The sequence below is a fragment of the Mesoplodon mirus genome, assembly GCF_964341445.2.
Source record: "Mesoplodon mirus genome assembly, chromosome: 13".
NCBI classification, from domain to species: Eukaryota; Metazoa; Chordata; class Mammalia; order Artiodactyla; family Ziphiidae; genus Mesoplodon; species Mesoplodon mirus.
The window spans coordinates 20,416,308-20,439,263 of NC_138989.1; the positions used below are offsets into that span (position 1 = coordinate 20,416,308).

At 48.2% G+C, this 22,956-nt stretch overlaps 1 protein-coding gene across 1 annotated transcript in view; it reads left to right on the forward strand.

The window, feature by feature from the left end:
- The window catches only part of SEZ6L (seizure related 6 homolog like), a gene marked incomplete at its 5' end in the record, with an annotated part of 203,270 nt that overhangs the window by 147,095 nt on the left and 33,219 nt on the right, over nt 1-22,956 (forward strand). Inside the window, one exon of the mRNA XM_082641571.1 lies at nt 19,598-19,794. Coding sequence (XP_082497697.1) covers nt 19,598-19,794 — 197 coding nt within the window. The remainder of the gene's footprint in view (nt 1-19,597; nt 19,795-22,956) is intronic.

The following is a 22,956-nucleotide window of genomic DNA, read 5'->3' on the forward strand; positions in this document are numbered from 1 at the left end:
TCCCTGTGAACAGGATTCTTCCCTTTCTCCTACATCTGTACTCAGAGCCTCAGTACATCCTGTTGATTCTACTCAGGACTTAAATCTGCCTGGAGTTGAAGCATCTCTGACACCCCCACTGCCACCACCACCGTGGCCTAAGCCTCCGCTGTCTCGTCCTCACTTGTCTCCCTGCTCCTGCTTTTGTCCCATTGGCGGCTGTTTTTAACCCGGCACCCTGAGTGATCGCATCATACTCTGCCTCAAACCCTGCAATAGCTCCTCATTCTTTTCAGAGTAAAAGCTGAAGTTCTTACAGAAGCCCTATGTGATCTGACCCTAATTACGGCTCCTGCTTCGCTTTTTTCCACTCTCCTCCTTGGTCTCTCCTGTTGGCCACACTGGCCTCCTTGCTGTTCTGTAAACATACCTCAGGGCCTTTGCACTGGCTGTCTCCTACCACCCCACCCCCACCCTGCCCTGGAATGCTCTGCCCTGAATATCCATATAGCTCACTCCCTAGCTTCCTGCAGGTCTCTGCTCCCATATTGCCTCCTCTGAGATGTCCCTCAACACCCTTATCTAAATTAGCAGGGGGCTTCCCTGGTGGCACAGTGGTTAAGAATCTACCTGCCAATGCAGGGGACACGGGTTCGAGCCCTGGGCCGGGAAGATCCCACGTGCCGCGGAGCAACTAAGCCCGTGCGCCACAATTACTGAGCCTGCGCTCTAGAGCCCACAAGCCACAACTACTGAAGCCCGCGCACCCAGAGCCCATGCTCTGCGACAAGAAAAGCCACCGCAGTGAGAAGCCCGCACACCGCAACAAAGAGTAGCCCCCACAAGCCGACAAGCAGCCACGAAGACCCAACGCAGCCAAATAAATAAATTAGCAGGACGTGGAGAAAAAGCTTTCCTGAGAAAGCAACTTTTCTAAGTGGGTGGTTCTCGACCAGGGATGATTTTGTGCGCCTCCCCCCGGGACACTTAGCAATGTCTGGAGGCATTTCTGGTTGTCATAAGTGGTATGTGTTGGGAGGGGGGAGATGCTACTGGCATCTAGTTGGGAGAGTCCAGGGATGCTGCTAAACATCCTTCAATGCACAGGGCTGCCCCCACCGAAAACTTAGCGGACCCCAAACGTCAATAGTGCTAAAGCACAAAAACTCTGATCTATGCTGAACTGAGACCAAAGGACAGATAGAAGATGAGCAAAGATGGAGGGAACAGTGTTCCAGCCAAAAGGAACAACATGTGCTAAGGTCCAGAAGCAGGAAAGCGTGACTCTCTTGTTATTTGTCTGTAATATGGAATATATGCTGAGCATTTAATGCATCCCAGGCGTTCACATCCCAGGCACCTTCACAACAAGCACGTGCAGTGGGTCCTCTTATTATCTCCATTTTACAGAGGAGTAAACTGACGCTTATAGAGTAGAACAGTGACTATGATCACATGGCTGGGATTCCAACTCCGCTTGCCCTGTCTCCAGGGTCTGTGTTCTTCACCAGCTCATGAGAGGAGCTAAGGGAAGCCCTGTGTGTCTGGAGCTCAGAGGTATAGGAGGCGTGGCATCAACAAGGAAGCAGTAGGATCAGGCAGGGCCTTGAAGGCCACATGAGGGAGTCTGGACTTGCCCAAACTCGGCAGCAGGGGAAGGGATTTAGGAGCTCACAGGGTTAAGCCTTTGCAGAAGGGAGCTGAACGCTTGGGTCCCAGCCCGAGGCTCCCCAGCAAACCCTGGCTCACACTTGGCAGAGCGGCATCTGGACCCGGCACCCCCTTCCTCCCACTGAGGGAGTGAAAATAGCGTCTCACCAGTGAAGAATGCGTGAGGCCCAGGAGCTGCTGGGTTTAATTTATCTTGCTCGGTTTCCGCTGACAGTTTTAGTAAACCAATTTGGGTTTGATAGTAAAAATAATTCCGTCCTTGGGGCCCCTCGCGTGGCCTAAGTGTTTGCAGTTGTTATTTATCACATCGGCAAAGGGGAAGGAGTTTGCACTGCTGACCGAGCTGGGTAGGTGGCCCGTAGTAGGTGCTGGAATGTTTGCCGAGCCATGAGGGTATCAGCCGAGTGTGCCAGGCGAGGGGGACGTCTCTCCCCTCACCCACTGGGCAGGTCTGTGGTGCTGCGGGTGTTAGGGTAACGGTTCTAATTAGCCATCATTTATGACAGACCTACTGTGTTTTAGGCCCTGAGCTGCATCGCTTATACCCATGAGCAATAATGAACGTGAACATTCTTACACAGAGATAATAATTACATAAATTAGCGCTAATGTGAGTAGAGATAATTACAGAGGGGTAATTACCCAAATTTAGAGATAATGTATGCAAACCACATCACGTGGGGTCTGGCACCTAGTTGGCACTTCGTAAATGAAGACTGCAATTGCCAGGAATCCTCATGAGACAGCTGTTATCATCGCCGTTTTATGGATCTGGAAATGACAGCACAGAAAGGTGAATCGGCTTCCCCAGGTCACACAGCTAATGAAGGGCAGAGCCAGGGTTTGTGCACACACTGTAGCGTCTACTTTCATTGACTGGAACAGCCTTCGGGGGCACCAGCTATATGTCTCAGTGATGAAGCAGGAAGGCTCCCAGGCCTCCAGCAACTCAAAGGTCAGGAAGGGAAGCAGGGCCATGAACAATCTGGCAAGATGCAGGCAAAGTGCTGTGGCTGGAGGAGTGGGGCGGGGGTGGGGGTGGGGCAGTATGGGGCACTGGATTTATCTGCACATTGTGGAAATGTCACAGAGAGGGTGACATCCAAGCAGGATTCTGAAGAGTGTCAATTGGTCAAACTGTAATGGGGGAATGGCATTCCCTGAGGGGCCCTTGTGAGCAAAGGACTCAAGCAGTGTTACAGTGACCAATAAGTACCCAGTGGATGCCCTGAATTGCAGCCTTAATTAGAACCCTCTGCCTTGTATTGTCAGTATTACAGATAAGAAGGGGTGGGTGCATAAGGTGAGTCAGGAGCCCCCAGGCTAAACCTCCTTCCCACCCCAAATGCCTAGTCCCTAACCCACCAGGTACCTCCCAGCTCCATCAGGAATCTGCTGCTTACCCTAAAATGCAACCGAGCATGAATCTCTTACATCCTTAAGGATTTCTTAAGTCTCTCTTTTCCCTTACTCTTGCTCTCTCAAAGTGTAAAACATAGAAAGGAGAATAAAAGAACTAAGGAATGGTTGGAGAAGACATTCTAGAATGGAAGAGCTGGGAGGGGCCCAGCGAGGGGAGGTAACTTGCCTGGCATCGTACAGCAAGTCAGAGTTAGGACCTGAAAGATAGCCTGAGGGTGGCCACAAGAGCCGAGCCCAGGGGCCAACCTTGAAGATGCCACATGCCAGAGGAGACCTGAAGGTTCTAGAGTCAAAAAAGAATTGCCTTTAAAGCCTGACTGTACTTCTTATTGGGTCTGCGGCCTCAGGCAGATGACTGAAGGTGGTGATCCCTGCCTCACAATGGGATATTTTGTTTACTTTCTCCCCAGGGCCTGGCATACAGTAAGTGCTCAATAAATATTTGTTGAATGAAAGAGAGAGAGAGATGGTGAGTGTGTATGTTAATTAAACAACACGTAAAGTTCTTAGTAAGGTTTCTGGCATAAAATAGGCAAATAACCATCCCTACTATATGCCAGATTTTCGGCTAAACATTTGGCAGGAATTATTACATGAATGATAACGGCAGTTATCATCAGCGTCAAAATCATTGTCTAAATTCATTGAGCGCTTACTGTTTGCCAGTCACTAAGTGCTTTTCCCCATGTAAAGTCATTTAACTCTCACCAAGAAACCTATGTGATAACATTATGATTACCCCCATTTCACAGATGGGAAAACTGAGGCTCAGAGAGGTGAAGTCACTTGCTTAAGGTCACACAGCTAGAAAGAGGCCAAGTCAGGATTTGAGGTCTCTGAGGCCAAAGCTGGTGTTATAACCACCCAATAAATGGTAATGAGGTGCTCCACAAGGGAGAAATCCCTTGCCCCATCTTACAGAAGAAGAAACTGAGGCTCAGAGAGGTGCCCTCCTCCCATTTCCTGGACACCTACATACGTTTCTGGAAGAACAGAATTCCAGCCAAGCTCCAGCTTGCCTTTCTCAGCTCCACTGTGGGGCACAGCCCCAAATATCTCCCTGTTTATGGGCCCCAGCACAGTCCTCCAACCAGGAAATAAAAGAACCTAATAACAAACCCCAGTAACCATATGATTGATAGCTGTGGAATATTTCTCTTCAGCTGCTGCCAGCCTGTTCTGTGCTAAGTTAATTCCAAGCCCTAAAAATTAAGTGCCTGTCCGGAGGCACTTCTGTCCATCAAACAGAGATATAGCTGCTTTGGATGGAAAGAACTCAGCTCAAGAGCCAGACAAGAAGGGAGAGTCAAGACTTGAGGGCAGCCCCCCAGGAGCACAGATATCCAGACACCAACAGAAATCATGGGAGAAATGGCCACAATAGAAATGAAAGCTTTCCAATCCATTAGTGGAGGGAGAAGGGATTTCCCCAGAGCCAAACATTCTAGGGAATCTGAGAACCATTCTAGGGAACCATTCTAAGGAACAACACAGTTCATAGAGCCCAATTTCCATCCTGTTGCAGATGAGGAAACTGTGACCCAGAGATGGGAAAAGACTGTCCCAAGACCATTCTATCAGTCAGCTGTGGCCGTGTAACAAACTACCCCAAACTCAGTTGTATTATTTCTCATGATACAGATCAGCAAGGTGGTTATTCTGGTCTGAGGTGGCTCACTCCCATGTCTTTGGGCAGCTGCGGGTTAGGTAGGTGGCTCCGTGAATCGTGACTGGCCTTTCTTACATGTTTGGGCTGGGTTGGCTGTCAGACAGTCTAATCAGCCCTAGCCTGGGATGGCTCACCTCTGCTCCACGTGTCTCTCATTCTCCAACAGTTAGCTTGGGCTCCTTCCTGTGGCGAGTGGCCAGGGTTCCACAACCATGAGCAGAAGCATTCAAGGCCTCTTGAGTGAGCCTAGACTAGGAATTTTCTCAGCATCATCTGCCATATCCTATGGCAAGTCACAAAGCAAGGGCCAGACCAGATTCAAGGGGAGGAGAAACAGACTCCACCTCTTGGTGGCAGAAGCTTAGAAGCCTCCCTGCAAAGGGTATGGACACAGAGGGGCAGAGCTTTGAAATCATTTTCACACTCAAGCTACCTCAGCCAAAGAGGAATAAGGGTTAGAACTCGGGTCTCCTGGTCCTAGTCCAAAGCTCCAAATGACATCCCTGTGCACAACTGACCCTAGGAGGTGGCCATTGTTATCCCCATTTTACTGATGAGGAAACCAAGTCTCAGAGAAGTGAAGTAACTTGCCTACAGTCCCACAGCTAGGAAGTGAAGGGGACAAGATTTCTACCCAGAGCTTGGTGCCTGGCATAAAGAAAGCTCAGAAAATGTTTCTTTCTCTACCTGATGCTTCCTACTTGTGGGAGGCACTCTGGGAAGATCCTGAGTTTTTTTCAGGAAGAGGAATAGGCTTTTTTTGCCAGTGGTAGGAAGTCTGGAGTTCAGGTCCTAACTCTTATACTTATTGGCTGTATGACCTTGGATAAGTCACTTTACTTCTCTGAGCTTCAGTTTCCTATCTTTAAAAGGAGGGTAATACTGTGGTACCCACCTCTTAGAGTTCTTGAAAAGGTAGAACTCTTGGCAAGGGCCTGATACCGTGCACACACTCAGTACTTTAATTGGCAGCTCTGATGATGAGGGTGATTAATTCCTTCCATGATGTGTGAACAAATAGGGCTCCATTATACAACTACACACACACACACGCACGCGCGTGCGCGCGTTGCCCCTGACCATGGGGTTTTGGTTTGACACTGAGGGATGAAGTAGCTTCATCCTAAGGCACTCTCCAGGCACCCTACCTGATTGAACACTCCCCTTTCCCAATTTGCAAGGGATTGTTGTGGTTAGTGGTAACTTGGAAACACAAGCTCCAGGACAGGTCCTCCCCCAGCACATGCCCATTCTCTGCTCCTCAGCCATGTCAGGCTCTTCCCAGCCTTGGTGTTTGCAGCTCTGGGAGGGGACCACCCCCTGTCTCGAGCCAGGCCCCTGCTTTGCTGGCGCACACCTAGGAGCCCACGGCCTTCGGATGCAATTAGATGCGACATCCTGGGAGCTGCAGCTGCTTGTCTGGTAACTACCTGACGTACGGTGACCCCAGCACTTACCCTCCAGCAAGTGCTTAGTGAGGATCCACCACCATGCGCCTGGTGTTGCGTTAGGTTGTCCGAGGCCTGGAGATAATAATAACTCACTGCGTGCCAAACTCTTCTGAGTGCATCACCTCCATCAGCTTACTTACTTCTGTAAACAACTGATGAGTTCACACGATGATGTTCCCCATGTCATAGCTGAGGACACAGATGCTTGGAGGGTCAGTGGCTGCCAGGTTTGGACCTGGCTGTGTGACACTGAGCCCACGTCCTGCATCACCTCCCAGCCCCGCCTCGCCTCACGTAGTGGGACCACGTTGTCCTGATGGCAGCCAGCCTCCCTGGAGATTCTAAGCAGGCCAGTGACATGGTCGGACCTGTGGTTTAGACTGCACACCCTGGCAATAGGCGGAGGGTGGAGGGAGGGATCAGGCAGCCAGGTGGCGGCAGAGGCCCTGGGCGTGGTCCTGTGATGTGTGGCCCTGCCTGGGGAACCCCTGCACACCCATCTTGTGCCTCCAGGGAGAGCTCAGGTGAGCCCTCGAGGATCCAAACGGTTTGTTTTTTTCCTGGAGGACAGTTCCTCCCACTCCCTGAGACTGCGCTCTGTCGAACAGGGAGTGTTTTGGCAGCTCAGACGAGCCACACCAGGCTGTACAAGGTGATGCCTTCAAGAATACGTGTCATGATGGGAATTCGGAGTGACAGGAAACACATATCCAAAGGCTGTCAGCTCCTGCTTGGTGACAGCTTGGAACATCTTCCTGCAGTGATGCAGAGTCCTGGGCCCACCTCCCTCTGCACATGTGTGTGTGTGTGTGCATGTACTCACATATCACACACACACACCATACACATCACACACACCACACACATCACACATACCACACACACACAACACAGATATCACTCACCACGAACAGACCACACACACACCATGCACGCGCATACCATACATAGCACATACAAACCACACACACCACGTACAAACCACATACATACACACACAACACACACCCTTATTTAAGCTCTAATTTAATTATGCTTTAATTATACTCCCTCAAGTTCAGCTCTTTCACCCTGACTTAGAGGTCCTGAAATGAAGAAGGCCTCTGGTCCCACCCACTAATTTTATAAATTTGGGGAAACTCATATCCAAAAAGAGGGAGAGATGTGGGCATCTCCACAGAGGAAAGTCAGGGAAGGGCCACCCTTGGGTCTGAGAAACCCAAGCTTTACCAGCCTGTGTCTGAATCCTTGAATTCCCAAATCCATCCCTTAACTACTATCGAAGGAGGGGGTAGGGAGTCCAACCTTCTGAGTAGAAGGAAACTGTAGCCATTGTTAATATATATATATATTTTTTTACAATTCGTGGATTCTGAGATTTTCATCTGGGGAAACTGAGGGCCAGGCTGGGCAAGCGACTTGTTCATAGTCACAGAGCAGAGAAGCGCTGGGGGGAGCGGGGAGGAGCCCTCAGTGAGATCTCCTGATACCACACCTTGTCTCCCTTGAGCAGGCTGTATAGTTCATTGGAAATGTATTTTTTCAAAGACAAACAATGCTATGTTAATTGAATTCCTGGCACTAATTATGTTAGTTGCAGCTTTCAAAAATATTATCCCCATTTTACAGGTGAGGACATTGAGGATCAGAGGGGTTAAGTCACTTTCTCAAGGTCGCCCAGCTAGAAACCAGCACACTTAGGATTTGAACCCAGAGTCCATTCTCTTAGCACTGCCTCTCAAGATGGAGCAAAAACACCAGGGTGGCTGAGGACTGATTTCTTTCTGCTTTCGCAGCAAAGCAGCTGAAAAGTGTTGTTGGGTTTGCCCCTGGTCTGCAGTGCTGGGTGGGAAATGCCTTGTTGATCTTGCTGAAGTTTTGCCCACCGCATTCTGAGATGGCTCAGTCCAGGGATGTGGCAGCTCAGCCCGTGAGGTGGTCCCAGAGGAAAGGCACATCTGGTGAGGGGGTCTCTTTCTTCTCTTTCTCTTTGGGGGAGTTCGTTGAGGAGGGGCAAAAAGGTGGAGGAAAAGGAGGAAAGAAAGGCAGAACAGAGGTGGGGTCTCATCCACACTGAAGCTTCCAGGGCAGTGGCTTTCAGTCCTGGCAGCCGGCACAACCTCCTCGGGAATTTCAGCAACACTGATGCACAGGACCCACCCCCAGAGATGCTGAGGGTCCAGTTGGCCTGGGGTCCAGCCTGGACATCACTGGGAGTTTTAAAATCTCCCCAGAGATTCTTATGTGCAGCCAGGACTGGGCGAGGGCTGGGTCTGAGCCCCACACAGACCAGTGCTTGGGGAGTATCTGGAGGGGAAAGAAGAGAGGAAGGAAGGAAAAGACATGGGGAAGGACAGAGAGGAAATGAGAAAACTGTTCATTTTTTACGCTTTAATGGGTCCTTTTGGGGAGCCAAAGAGATTGGTTTTCTCTGTGTTCCTTGGAGGTGACATGGTTTCTTGTCCCGCCTACCATTTCATCAAATTAAATTGAAACCAAATTAGCACTGGGCCAAAGGGCCCCTCAGCAATTCCACGGTGCGGAGGAGCACCTGGTGCTGGCTGTGTGGCTTCATGCAGGCGCAGAGGCCTTGGGACCTGGGCCTTTCTGGCGTGAGTTTACTCGTCTGTGAAATGGGATTAGTACATTTTCTTGAACCACCTCACCATGTGGCTGAGGGGATTTGATGAGAAAAGGAATACAAAGGAATTCTAAACAGGTCTTTAAGGCCTTCAGAAAAAATATAAGTGTTTTATAAAAGTTTTGTTGCACTTACAGCTGCATTTATGGTTTCTGCTTCTCTTCTTTCCCTTATTTAAATCTGGTGTATTTAATCACCAATCTCTGCTGTCCCGTGGAGGTCCTGCCTTGATTGCAAGATGGTGTTTTCTTGGGAAAGTCATTGAATCCCTCAGTTTGCTCACCTGGAAAAAACAGATAAATTCACTATAATTCATCCGTGTAAATGACATTTATTTCACCTGTGCCAAGCCCTGCTGGGCTCCAGAGATACAGGGCATGTGCCTTCAGGGAGCTTGCAGCCCGACATGGGAGCTGACATGGGCAAGTAGAGTCCTGTGGTTCAGTGCTGGGGTCTTGCCTTCCAACTACATGGGTTTAGACTCTGGCTCTCCTGTATGACCAGCTGTTTGAGCTTCAGTGTGTTTCTTTACCTCTGGGTAGCTCAGTTTGCTTATCTGTGAAACAGGTGAGAATAGTAGTCCTTAGAGTGTTCATCTAAGGATAAAGTGAAATGGTCATCTGAAGTGCTGGGAACAGCTCCTGGCACCGAGGAAGCCTTATGAAAGCCTTGGCTAGTTATTATATGGCCATAAATGCAGGAGGGTGTAAGGAGCACAGAAGGACCTATAAAATGATGTCAGGCAGAGAGGAGAGGAGAGGAGAGGCATTCCAGATACAGGGGACCAGCCTGGCGAAGGCAGGTCTAGGGGCTACAAAGGATCTGGTATCCAAAGATGTTTGAGCCAGCACAGGTGGGCTGGGGCCCATCTGTGGAGCTCACGGAAGTCTTGGAAGGCTGGGAAACTGAGCTGTATTCCGTGGGCTAATTTTTGCTATTTCCACAGTCCAAATCTACTACCAGCTGCTTTTTATTTTCCCCTTTAAATTGGCTTGCCTTTTTCTCTTGGCTTCCTCTAAACAAAATAATGTCCGTGAAATTAGAAGTTGGATGTGCAAACCATATATTTATATATTTTTCTAATTCACATTTAAATAAATGCATAACCATTAGACATTTCCAAATTTGTTTGTGTACCTACAATCGTCTTATGAATACTACTCGGGAAAGACTTTTAAAGGCAAGGTTTCTAAGCAAGGGTCAGATGTTTGTTGGGAGGGGAATAAAGAAAAGCAAGGTGCCCATCATTTCTTTCTACACCTTCTGTGGAATATTAACTGCAGCTCACCTACCACCTTCTCTCCACTTCCAGGGTCCTGGTTGGCTGGGGTAAGGATGGGAAAGCAGGGGCGCCCTGCAGAGGAATAGCAGCATATGCCTTGCTTAGGCGCACACTGCCTTCTGCTGGCCAAGAGAAGATATACTTGCTAATGTGTGTCAGATTCAAATTTGCCTTCCTTCCTCACCTCTTTGGCTCTCTAGACCCTAGTGAAAGCCATAATGAGGGGTCCCTCGGGCTGTTTTTATCCCTTTTGAAAAGGTAAAACATTCACATGATTCAAAACCCAAAGGTACAAAAGGGTCTACTATGAAAGTCCTTTCCCACCCTTCCCAGCAAACAGCCCCCTCCCTCAAGGCAAACGCTATACCAGTTTCTTAAGCATCCTTCCCAGACTCTTTTAAAATATTTCCAAAACCATAACAGAAATCTCATTCCACTAATAAAGCCACCCAGACTAAGCAACCAGTTTAATGCTGATTTTATCACATTCTCTGTCCAATGTGATTGGCAACAAAATGAAATAAGTTGTTACCAAGAAATGTAAAATGTTTAGGAGACAAAAAAATTTTTTTCATTGGAGTAAAATTGCTTTACAATATTGTGTTATTTTCTGCTGTACAATGAAGCGAATCAGCCATATATATCTATATCTATATATATAGGTATATATAAAATACCTATATCCCCTCCCTCTTGGACCTCCCTCCCACCCCACCCCCCATCCCACCCATCCAGGTCATCACAGAGCTGAGCTGAGCTCCCTGTGCTATACAGCAGGTTCCCACTAGCTATCTATTTTACACATGGTACTGTATTTATGTCAAACTTAATCTCCCAATTCGTCCCACCCTCCCCCTGTATCCACATGTCCTTCTCTGTGTCTACGTCTCTATTCCTGACCTACAAATAGGTTCACCTGTACCATTTTTCTAGATTCCACATATATGTGTTAATATACAGTATTTGTTTTTCTCTTTCTGGCTTACTTTACTCTGTATGACAGACTCTAGGTCCGTCTACATCTCCGCAGATGACCCAGTTTCATTCCTTTTTATGGCTGAGTAATATTCCACTGTGTATATGTACCACATCTTCTTTATTCATTCATCTATCGTTGGACATTTGGGTTGTTTCCGTGTCCTGGCTATTGTAAATAGTGCTGCAGTGAACAGTGGGGTAATGTGTCTGTCCTTTTGAATTACGGTTTTCTCAGGGTATATGCCCAGAAGTGGGATTACTGGGTGATATGGTAGTTCCATTTTTAGTTTTTTAAGGAACCTCCATACTGTTCTCCATAGTGGCTGTATCAATTCACATTCCCACCAAGAATGTGGCGTTTATTGTTTGTAGATTTTTTTGATGATGGCCATTCTGACTGGTGTGAGGTGATACCTCATTGTAGTTTTGATTTGCATTTCTCTAATAATTAGTGATGTCGAGCATCTTTTCATGTGCCTCTTGGCCACCTTCTTTGGTGAAATGTCTATTTAGATGTTCCACCCTTTTTTTTTTTTTTTTTGCAGTATGCAGGCCTCTCACTGTTGTGGCCTCTCCCGTTGCGGAGCACAGGCTCCGGACGCGCAGGCTCAGCGGCCATGGCTCACGGGCCCAGCCACTCCATGGCATGTGGGATCTTCCCGGACCGGGGCACGAACCCATGTCCCCTGCATTGGCAGGCAGACTCTCAACCACTGCGCCACCAGGGAAGCCCTTCCACCCATTTTTTAATTGGGTTGTTTGTTGTTTTGATATTGAGCTCCATGAGCTGTCTGTATATTTTGGAGATTAATCCTTTTTCCGTTGCTTCATTTGCAAATATTTTCTCCCATTCTGAGGGTTGTCTTTTCGTCTTGTTTATGGTTTCCTTTGCTGTGCAAAAGCTTTTAAGTTTAATTAGGTTCCATTTGTTTATTTTTGTTTTTATTTTCATTATTCAAATGAACTTTAGGTATGACGTCATGAGAACAAAAGACATGTCAGGATCCAGGGTGGCAGTGAAACAGGGCTTCCTCATCCTGCAGGCTTTATTTGTAATTTTAAATTTGCATTTTCTGAGGTAAGACTGAACCTGGGCACACTTTTTTTTTTTTATTGAAGTATAGTTGATTTACAAGTTGTATTAGTTTCAGGTGTACAGCAGATTGATTCAGTTGTATTTTTTTTTCAGATTCTTTTCCCTTTTAGGTTATTACAAAATATTGAGTATAGTTCCCTGTGCTATACAGTAGGTCCTTGTCTGGGTACACTTTTTGGACACATGTATATGTGGCTTTCATGGGACATCGTATGAAATAGTGGCTCCTATCTCAGGCTTTGGCTTGGCAGACTTAGGTTTGAGTCCTGAATCTGATTCCTACGTGACCTTGGACAGGTGGCTTCTCCTGGCTGAGCCTCAGTTTCCTTATCTGTAACATGGGGATGGTTGTAAGTCTTAGCTTGCGGGGTTATTGTTGTTTGAGTGCTTAATACTCAGTAGGCAGTGTTGTTGTTCAAAAGCTAAATGAGGTCTTGGTAGACCTTTTGTCCCAAAACACCCATGGGACCGGTGTTTTTACAGCTCTGATACAGGGCAGAGTTGAAAGAGGAATTCAGAAGTGGAAGCAGTGGATGGCGTGCCCACAAATGCTTGCTCAGGCACTGGATGGGTCTCGGGATGTGCCTGGAGCAGGGTCAAGGTGGGGGAGGGGAGGAAACTAGAACCCAGCTGGTCAGGGTCATGGGTTGACATTGAAGTGGCTTATCAGGCATATAGGGACTTCGTGGTATCAGGCTTGATTCTGGTGACCTGCATATCTAAGAAGAATGGAGGGTGTGGGCAACAGGGCTCCAGGAGGCAGGTGGGGCAGAAATCATTGGGGGAGCTCCCATCACTTAGGGCTTTCAAATTAACCTCTGGGAGCAAGTCCTAAAAGCAGCCAGGGCCAGAGAAGTCCCGCTCCCAAGGCTGGTACAGGTAAGAATCCATCTGGGGTCAGGGTCCCAGGCAGAGACGGGATCAGAGCCACAGTCCACCTTGCATGGGAGCTGAGGCTGAGACCCGACAACTGCTCTGGGCTGCTGCTGATTCACCCAACACACACTCAGTACTGTGCCAAGAGCTGGGGACACAGCTGTAAGCAGACACACGTGCTCCCCAGCCTCAGGGAGCCTCTGGTCTTGTGCAGACATGCCAGGCCATTGGGGCACAAGTGCTGAGCTCTGTATGAGGGGTGAGCACGGAGGGGCTCCCAGTCCAGACTCAAGGGCGGGGGGGGGGAGCTCTATGCGTGAGCGAATCTTGAAAGACTGAGAGTAAAAGATGGGAGGGGTTACCCAGGTTTAGAGAGGGAAGGCTAAGGAAGGATACAGGGTCCAGGGAACAGCATGTCAAAAGCCCCAGAGGTGGGCAAGGGCCACATTCTTTGGTGAGATTGACAAGTAATTCAGTCTGGCTGGAGGGTAAAATATTTGGGTTGGAATATTGGGTTGGAGAGATGAGGCTGTGAGGAGGGGAGGGGATGAAAACATAGATACAGCCTTGACACTGGGATCAAAACCTTGTACTTTACCTAAGGTAAGGTAGCTTTCTTTTTAATTGAGATGAAATTCACATAACATGATGTGAACCGTTTTATCATATACAATTCAGGGGTATTTAGTGCATTCACAATGCTGTGTAACTACCACATTTTCATCATCCCCAAAACAAACCCCTATCTATTAAGCAATCACACTCCTTCCTCCTCACCTGTCTCCCTAGCCCTTGGCAATCACCAAGTTGCTTTGTGTTTCTATGGATTTACCTCTTCTGGATATTTCTTATAAATGGAATCACACAACATGTAGTGATTTTTTAAACTGTCTCTTTTGTAAGGCTCATCCATGTCGTAGCGTGTGTCAGTGCTTCATTCCTTTTCATGGCTGAATAAGACTCCATGGTATGAATAGACCATGTTTGCTCATCTATTGAACTGTCAAGTGAAGGGTCCAGCTTTGTGTTTCGGAAGGATTTCCCTGAGCGCTGATGGGAGAGGGATTGGGGCCAGGGAAGGATAGAGGTAGTAAGCCGTGAGGTCCTGCCCCACAATCCAGCTGAAAGATGGAGAAAAGCCTATGGCAGAGACCAAGGAAAAAGGAGTGGCTCGTGGTGTAGGAAGAGACACAGAGGCTGAGGTCTTCTGGCAGGAGCTGAAGACCCTGTGCCCGAGGAAAGCCTTTCCCTCTGGCAGTTAAGAGGGGCTGGCACATGCAGGGGCTGGCCTTGGGGAGCTCTGTCTTCCCGTGGAATTCTCCCTGTGGGGGACCTGCTACACCCAATTCCAGTCAGATCAAACCCACCTGCCTGCCGGAACCACTCCATTTCCCATTAGTTCTGGAGTAAAACTGACACCCTGATTTCTTGGCACCTCCTCAGATTGTATCTGGCTGACATCTCTCTTCCGTCCTGGGCAGAAAACCCTGCTCTGCACTTTGGCCAGTCTCTCTGCCGTTAAGTCTCTGCCTTTTCCTCTCAGCTGCTGAGGATGGCCCTGCGGCAGGGACCCTGGATGTACTCAGTGTATCAAACACAGCTGGATGGGCCAGCAAAAATGCAGGCTCGTCTTTGGATTGGGACGGAAAATGAATTATCAGCATTTGTATATATCATGGGAACCAGCCTCTCAAAAAGATGGATCCAGAAGGATACAGGAGAGAGTAACTTCATTCTTTCTCCCACTTCCCTTCCCGTACCTTCTCCTTTTTTTTTTTTTTTTTCTTGCTTCTCAGGCTGAAAGCTTTGTTTTCATGGGTCTTCTGGTCCTAAGAAGTGTAGTTCAGTCTGAAATCATACAGCTCTAAACATTATTCATATTCAAAAGCTCATGCCTCCCTCAGCAGGGCTTCTTGGGCTGGGAATTCTGCAATGAGAAAGGGCCTTGTGGGCTGCTGCTTTCTCACAGGACAGTCTAATGTCACTGCACTGTTACATTATGGAAGATGTAGAATGCTGATTTTTTTTTTTCCTCTCTCTTACGGGGCATGCTTGATATGGGCAGAGCCTGGATGCACTTGACCTTCCCCTCTGCTGGATTCCATTGCCCTTTCAGAGTGGGACCATTTTTAAGGGGATGCACAGTGGCTGCCTTCATCAGGGTTCACATCTAGACCTAGGAAGCATCCCCATTCCCATCAGTGATGGGTAGCTCACTCCCAACACCCCCCTTTCTCCCTTTGCTTCACCCCAGGTAGGCAGGCAGCTCCAGGCTGATTTTTCTCATTACTCTTTTCTTGGTGAACATCAAATGCAGTCACTGTCAAGCCACCAAGAGTTTCTTCAAAGCCCTGTTCACCAGATGAGGGTGATATACCTCCTCCCTTCCCCTTGGCTCCCCTCCCACAGTGACCTGCCCCTTAAGGCAGCCTTTCCTGCAAGCCTCTTTTTTGTTTTTGTTTTTGTTTTTGTTTTTGCAGTACTTGGGCCTCTCACTGTTGTGGCCTCTCCCGTTGCGGAGCACAGGCTCTGGACGTGCAGGCTCAGCAGCCATGGCTCACGGACCCAGCCACTCTGTGGCATGTGGGATCTTCCCGGACTGGGGCATGAACCCGTGTCCCCTGTATCGGCAGGCTGACTCTCAACCACTGCGTCACCAGGGGAGCCCCCTGCAAGTCTCTTTGATGGCCCAATGAATTCCTTGCCTTCATTAAGCTAGAAATGGGTGAAGGGCTCATATTGAAAGAGCTGCATAGATGGTGGTAGCAGATGCCATTGGTGTCTTATCCAAGCCCTGTAGCCCTTGCCACTGTGTACTCATGATGGCTTCCTACTGCAACCCTCTTCACCTGAAGGCTTTCTCTGGTACCACGTGGGCAAGTCAGAAGTGCTGGAGATTTAGTATCCCTAGTAGCAGTCCTTAGCCAATGAGGGATGGGAGCTGGAAGATAAATACCCCAGCTCCCTCTCCCCCAAGGTATGTTTTGCACCATTTCTCACAGTTCCTGCAGGACTGAGCCCACTGCCCACCGTGGAACTTGCCCATCTATGCACCATGCATTGGCTCATTCCCTTCCTTCTGTGCCACTTCCCCACCAGTGCTGCCTGGGGTGGCCTCCCAGATAAGCCAGACTCCAAGAGACACTCACATCTTTGCTCAGGCTCAGCTTCTGGAGAACCCAGTCTTTTTTTTTTTTTTTAATAAATTTATTTATTTATTTTGGGCTACATTGGGTCTTCATTCCTGTGTGTGGGCTTTCTCTAGTTGAGGCGAGCGGGGTCTACTCTTCTTGCGGTGCACGGGCTTCTCATTGCAGTAGCTTCTCTTGTTGTGGAGCATGGGCTTTAGGCGCACGGGCTTCAGTAGTTGTGGCACATGGGCTCTAGAGCGCAGACTCAGTAGTTGTGGCGCACGGGCTTAGTTGCTCCGCGGCATGTGGGATCTTCCCAGACCAGGGCTCGAACCCCTGTCCCCTGCATTGGCAAGTGGATTCTTAACCACTGCGCCACCAGGGAAGTCCCCAGAACCCAGTCTTAAACAATGGCCATGTCTATCCCTTTAGAAAGTAGGAATGCTTAGTCCCTGTTGGCTTATTCTTAGCTTAGGGGACTTTGAAATTCCAGGATGACAGGAGTAGTTGCATTTAATAGTTTGTTGCACACAGTTTACAAAATGCATTCACATAAATAAGGGTTTCTCAGCCTTAACACTGTTGACATTTTGGACCAGATAATTGTGGTCCAAATTCTTTATCGTGGGAGAAGGCTATCTTGTGCATTGTAGGATGTTTAACAGTCTCCCTGACATGGACTCACCAGTGGCATACCTCCCCCGCCCCCACTGGGACAACCATGTTTCTAGACATTGCCAACTGTCTCCAAGGGCCAAAACCACCTCTAGCTGAGAATCACAGACGTAAGCCATCTGATGTCATTTGGTGTAAATGGCAATCCAAAAAGAGAATGATGATGATGGTGATGGTGGTGGTGATGGTGGTGGTGATGGTGATGATGATGTTGGTGATGATGGTGATGATGCACATGGTAACATGACAACATGACATAACAAATTCAAATGACTTGACCAGACTTGCTCAGGTGCTATCAGTGAACCTAGAGTCTGATCCCAGATCTTCTGCCTGCCTTACCTCACTCTGAAAGCCCATGACATAGACTGGAAATATTCAGCCCTATTCACAGACAAGGAACTTCAGAGAAAACACATGCCCTCCACGAAAGTGTCGAACCAAGAATGAAACCAGAGCTTTCTGACTTCCAAGGCTGTGTGCTCTTTCCAGAGCACTGCTCCTTCCTGTTTTAGAAAGAACAGAGAGTTGTGCTAGGGTTTTCACATGAAAGCTGTTTGCACCCTTGAAGATGCTTCTACTGCATTGAGATCACTGAAATGAATGACAGAATAAAGCCAAGTTGTACACTGTCTGCAACCCACTGTTACCAGCAGATCCGCTGTGAAGTTGGCTTATGGAATAAATATCTGCCATCTACGACGTTTCGCACTAGCCTAATCCGCACTTTCATGAGCTATTGATGTTTTCATGGTACTTAGAGTTAAGAGGCTCTTCCATAGTTCAAAAACTGACATCAACCCTACTATTTCTGTTGTCAGATAGGGTCTCCAGCAGACTCTTTCATAGCATAGCATTTATTGAGCACCTACTGTGTTCAAGAGAAGGTGGCGACTCCAGAATGTCAATGTAATAGGGGTTTAGAGGCTGTCGCCTGGTTGTAAACTGGCGGGGAGTAGGTGGAGTCTCGGAGCTTAGTCTGGAAGCCCTGTGTGCAAAGCAAGCGCACAGCTTTTGTTAGGAGATGATGTTTGGGGGTGGTGCCCGGGAAGCTGATGGAGGTTATGGGGACAATTAGAATCTTCCTAAGCCACCTGTTGGGACAACTTGACATGAGGAATTATGGTGGATAAAATATGTCCCCTGCGCTCTGGAAACAGACCTTCAGCAGTGTGCCTTGTGTTTCTGTTGCTTTGTTCTTACTACTTGAAGCACCAACAACATGGGTGGTTTCCACATCTCCTCCCTGCTCCTGCAGTGGCAGCAGACACCGCCCTTGGGCAGTGGATGAAGCGGGGGCATGAGGGGTGGGGTGGGAGGAGGTTGTGGTTCTGCATCAGTTCCAAGAACTTCTCTGGAGGCCATTTCCTGGAACGCCTCTCCTCTGGCAGTGAATTGCTCAGTCAGGATGCTCCTGTTTAAAATCCTTTACTGTCTCCCATCCCCAGCAAGGTGACATCCAAGTGACCTAAACTTGTCTCTCTAAACCCTTCATGGTCTGACTCCTGCTTCCATGTCTATACCCAAAGCCGGGCACACTGACCACCAGGCAAGTTCCTTCAGGAGTTGTGACCCCTCTCCCTTCTTCCCTCTGCCTCAGGCGCTGCCCTCTCCACCCACCTCCTGTTTATCTGCCTAGTGGTCCCCTTCTCTTTCTTGAGGATCACCTCCTCCAGGGAGGCCTCTCTGATGCCCCCCATCTGAGTTAGACACGCTTTTCTGCACCTACCTTGACTGTAACTCCTACCACAATCCCTGGCTTTCTCGTCTAAACAGACCACTGCTCTGTGACTCCTCGTGTCCTCTGATCACAGCACAGTGCCTGGCACATAGTAGGTGCTTGGAAATATTAGGGAGAGGATACAAGTAAAGGAGAAAGACACAAGAGAAAAAGGGAAGAAAGAAGTGGAGAAGGAGAAAGGAAGGAAAGAGGCGTAAGTTAATATCTATCCATGATTGATGCAGCCGGAGTTGAATTGTCTGGCGTTCCTACAATCACAGATCAATTTTATCCAGCACACCTAACATAGCACAGGCTTCTTTGCCGTACTGAAGTGCTTTCTGGATTATTAACTGTCCATCGCTGTCCAAATACTTAGTGTCAAGGTACTCTTATTGTGTTTGGGTCTTTAAAAGTGTGTCATCCTGTGATGCTATGAATAGTGATGGCAGGTTGGAGCATAGTGCATGAATAAGGTGCCTCCATCCCATTCTCTGCTCCGTCCCCTAAACATAATAGATTAGCTGGTTGATTTTGAGGAATTTGCCAACTATAAGAATGCAAGTTATCATTAGCAAGCAGTCAGCGTGCTCTGCATCACAGAAAAATGGAAGACCCAGGTCACACCCCCAGCAGGTGGCTCAATGCCCAGCACTTAGTTTCACCCAGGAAAAAATGTTGTTAATGACGGGGGTATTGAAGGCAGTTCTACAGACAACGCAGCACTTGACTCTGCAGTGAGCTCCATGCTGGGAAGGTCATTTCATGAATGAGTCTTCAGAAGCCCAATCCATCCACGGATCTGTGTGCGATGCTTTTAGGAAGGACCATCACATCCTGTTCACGGGTTCGGTCTATGCCTTCCTCACCCCCAGTTCCTAGCTTGGGATCTGACACATAGTATATCTCAAGAAAATGAGTGTTGCTTGAAAAAAGAAATCAAAGGCTTGTTGAATGCCTGTAACTTGGCTTCACAAGACCCCTCCTCTTCTCTCTGCCCCCCAAGCCTGAACCTAAGCAACAGCGACATCCTGACCATCTACGACGGTGATGAGGTCATGCCCCACATCTTGGGGCAGTACCTTGGAAACAGCGGACCCCAGAAGCTGTACTCGTCCACGCCGGACCTAACCATCCAGTTCCACTCAGACCCTGCCGGGCTCATCTTTGGGAAGGGCCAGGGGTTCATCATGAACTACATAGGTAAGTATTCTAGCCAGTCACTTTTTCTCCTTGGGTTTAGGTGCAAGTTAAGACAATTTCTTCTAGATATGTCTTTTGGGGAGGGTTGTGCTACATGAGTTTTTCAATATATTGACACGGTAAATATACATCGTTTTTTTTAAGAGGTTGGTCTCTCTAGTCAGAAGGACAAGGGTTCAAATCTTAGGATTATCATTGATGACTGTGTGACCTTGGGCAAGTTAACCTTAACCTCTCTGAGCCTCTTTTTCGTCATCTGTAAAATGGAAATAGTGATACCTCCTCCACAGGGTTGATATCAGGACTTAGTAGATATCAGGACTTAGTAGACTTAGTAGATAATGTCTCATAACTTTAAGATTCATCATTTTTCATTTGCAGCCAGCTGTGACTTTATATCGTCAACACACTCTTCCGTATTTGCAACTTCTCAAAGCATTACCTATGCCATCTTGCCTGAACTGAAGCTTGGCTCTCCCCTAAGGACTCTTCTTCTCCTGAAGCTCCGTCCAACCAAGATAGCCCTTTCTCTCCTACCTCCCATACTTTATTTTTTTAAATTTTTATTCGAGTATAGTTGATTTACAATGTTATATTAGTTTCAGGTGCACAGCAAAGTGAATTAGTTACACATATACATATATCCACTCTTTTTTAGATTCCTTTCCCATATAGGCCATTACAGAGTACTGAGTAGAATTCCCTGTGCTATACAGTAGGTCCTTATTAGTTATCAATTTTATATATAGTAGTGTGTATATGTCAATCCCAATCTCCAATTTATCCCTTCCCCCCTTCCCCCCGGTAACCATAAGTTTGTTTTCTACATCTGTAACTTTATTTCTGTTTTGTAGGTAAGTTCATTTGTACCCTTTTTTTAGATTCCACGTATAAGCAACATCATGTGGTATTTTTGTCTTTCTGTGTCTGACTTACTTCATTCCACATGACAGTCTCTAGGTCCATCCATTTTGCTGCAAACAGCATTATTTCATTCTTTTTTATGGCTGAGTAATATTCCTTTGTATATAGGCGCCACATCTTCTTTATCCATTCCTCTCTTGATGGACACTTAGGTTGCTTCCACATCTTGGCTATTGTAAATTGTGCTGCTATTGGCATTGGGGTGCACGTATCTTTCCGAATTATGGTTTTCTCCAGATATATGCCCAGGAGTGGTATTACTGGATCGTATGATAGCTCTATGTTTAGTTTTTTAAGGAACCTCCATACTCTTCTCCCGTACTCTAGATTCTTTCTTGCTGCTCAATGTGTCTTCCAAACCTTTTCTCTTCCCATCATCTTTTAAAAAAATCCTGCTGGGCTTCCCTGGTGGCGCAGTGGTTGAGAGTCCGCCTGCCGATTCAGGGGACACGGGTTCGTGTCCCGGTCCGGGAAGATCCCACATTCCGCGGAGCGGCTGGGCCCGTGAGCTGTGGCTGCTGAGCCTGTGCGTCCGGAGCCTGTGCTCCACAATGGGAGAGGCCGCAACAGTGAGAGGCCTGCATACCACAAAAAAAAAAAAATCCTGCTATAAAGTTCAAACTAAGTTCACACGTGACCATCCAGTACCCCCTTCTTAATTATTTCATCCACCCACACCCTTCCCTCCTCACTCCTCACCCTGAAACTCCCCCTTATTCAGTCCTGGCTCCATCCCCCTCCTCTGCTCTGCTCAAGCTCTAAACCTTGGAGGGTCCCATCCTGGACCCTGTCCTGCCTTCTCTCTGTGTGCTGTCCTCCAGGCCCATGGTTTTAAACAATGCTTATCTATATTCCATTGACCCCTAGTTTGTACCTACAGCCTTGACCTCTCCCGTGAACTCCAGATCTCTCCAGCTCCCTGCTCACCGCGCTCTTGCACGTCTCACTGGCAGCTCGGGTTTAGCACGGACAGAGCAGAGCGACCTCTTTGCCCCCCTGCCCTCACCACCTCTCACTGCTCCTGCTGTCTGCCCAGCCCAGAGGCGGGACCACGACCCTCCTGGTTTCTCAGGCTGCTTCCCCTGTATCCAGTCCCTCCTCTCAGCTCTACTGCTACAATCTGTCTCAGATCCAAGTCCTCTTCTCCGTCTATCCACGTCCACCACCCTAGTCCAAGCTGCTGTCCTCGCCAGCAGTCGGGGGACCAGAACACTGTGAAGTCCCACTGATCCCAGCCCTGGAAGGGACTTGAACTGACAGAGTGTCTGGTCCAGCCCTGTCTCGTCACAGCACAAGAAGCCCTGGACCACCAAGGATGAGGGACTTGATCATCAGGGGCGGACCTGAGGCTCACATCCAGGCTTCCAGCTCTTAGGGTTTCTCTACCCCCAATATTTTTGGCAATAGCAGAGAACCTGGGAGACACAGTGTTAGGTAGAGAAGACCTAACTTCTTTTGGCATCCAGGATGGTGGGTGCTTGCCTCCTGAGGATTTCAATGGGCAGGATTCAGCCAGCAGTTACGGGACTTGCTTGCACCCCCCAGGGAAGAGGTTGACGTCTTGATCTCCAAGATGGAACCGGGAAAAGGAGGACTGATCCTGCCAAGTCTCTCTGCCACCACCAAAGACCCTCTGGCTTGAGCACGATTCCGTGTCTTTGGTTCTTCCCCTTGGCTTGACGATTTGCCCATCTCTAGCTCATACAAAGTGTTCTCTTTGTATCTCCTCCTGCCTCCAGAATACAAGCTAGTTCCCTGACCATTGGCTGTCTCAAGGAGCCTCATGCATGTGAAAATAAGTCTCTTGCTTTTTTTTATTTTCAGCTGGTGGACACTTCCTGTCCCCGCTCTGCTCTGCAGGTACCTCTCAGAGAAGCGATCACAAGCACTGATGTTTTTTTATGTGACTCGGGGGTCTTTTTACCCTTGGTGGCGATGCTGGGTATGTTCAGAGTGTAACTGCTGCCACTTTCCATGCGTTGTTCACTAGGGGATGCCCTGGGCAGAGGCTGTCCAGGCGACATGCCCTCCAGAGTCAGCTGCCTTTGGAGGGAAAGTTTCTGGTGACTTGGCTTCAGTCTGTCTCCTTAGACCTTTCCTCCCCGCCTCCCTCCCTACTGGAAGATGAGGTCATATTTGTGCTCATTTGTCTCCTCTGGTGCCCGAGTCAGTCTTGCAAAACTGCATTCAGCTTGATGGCAGAAATATGACTCTATCCAAGGCTGCCCAAGGTTGACC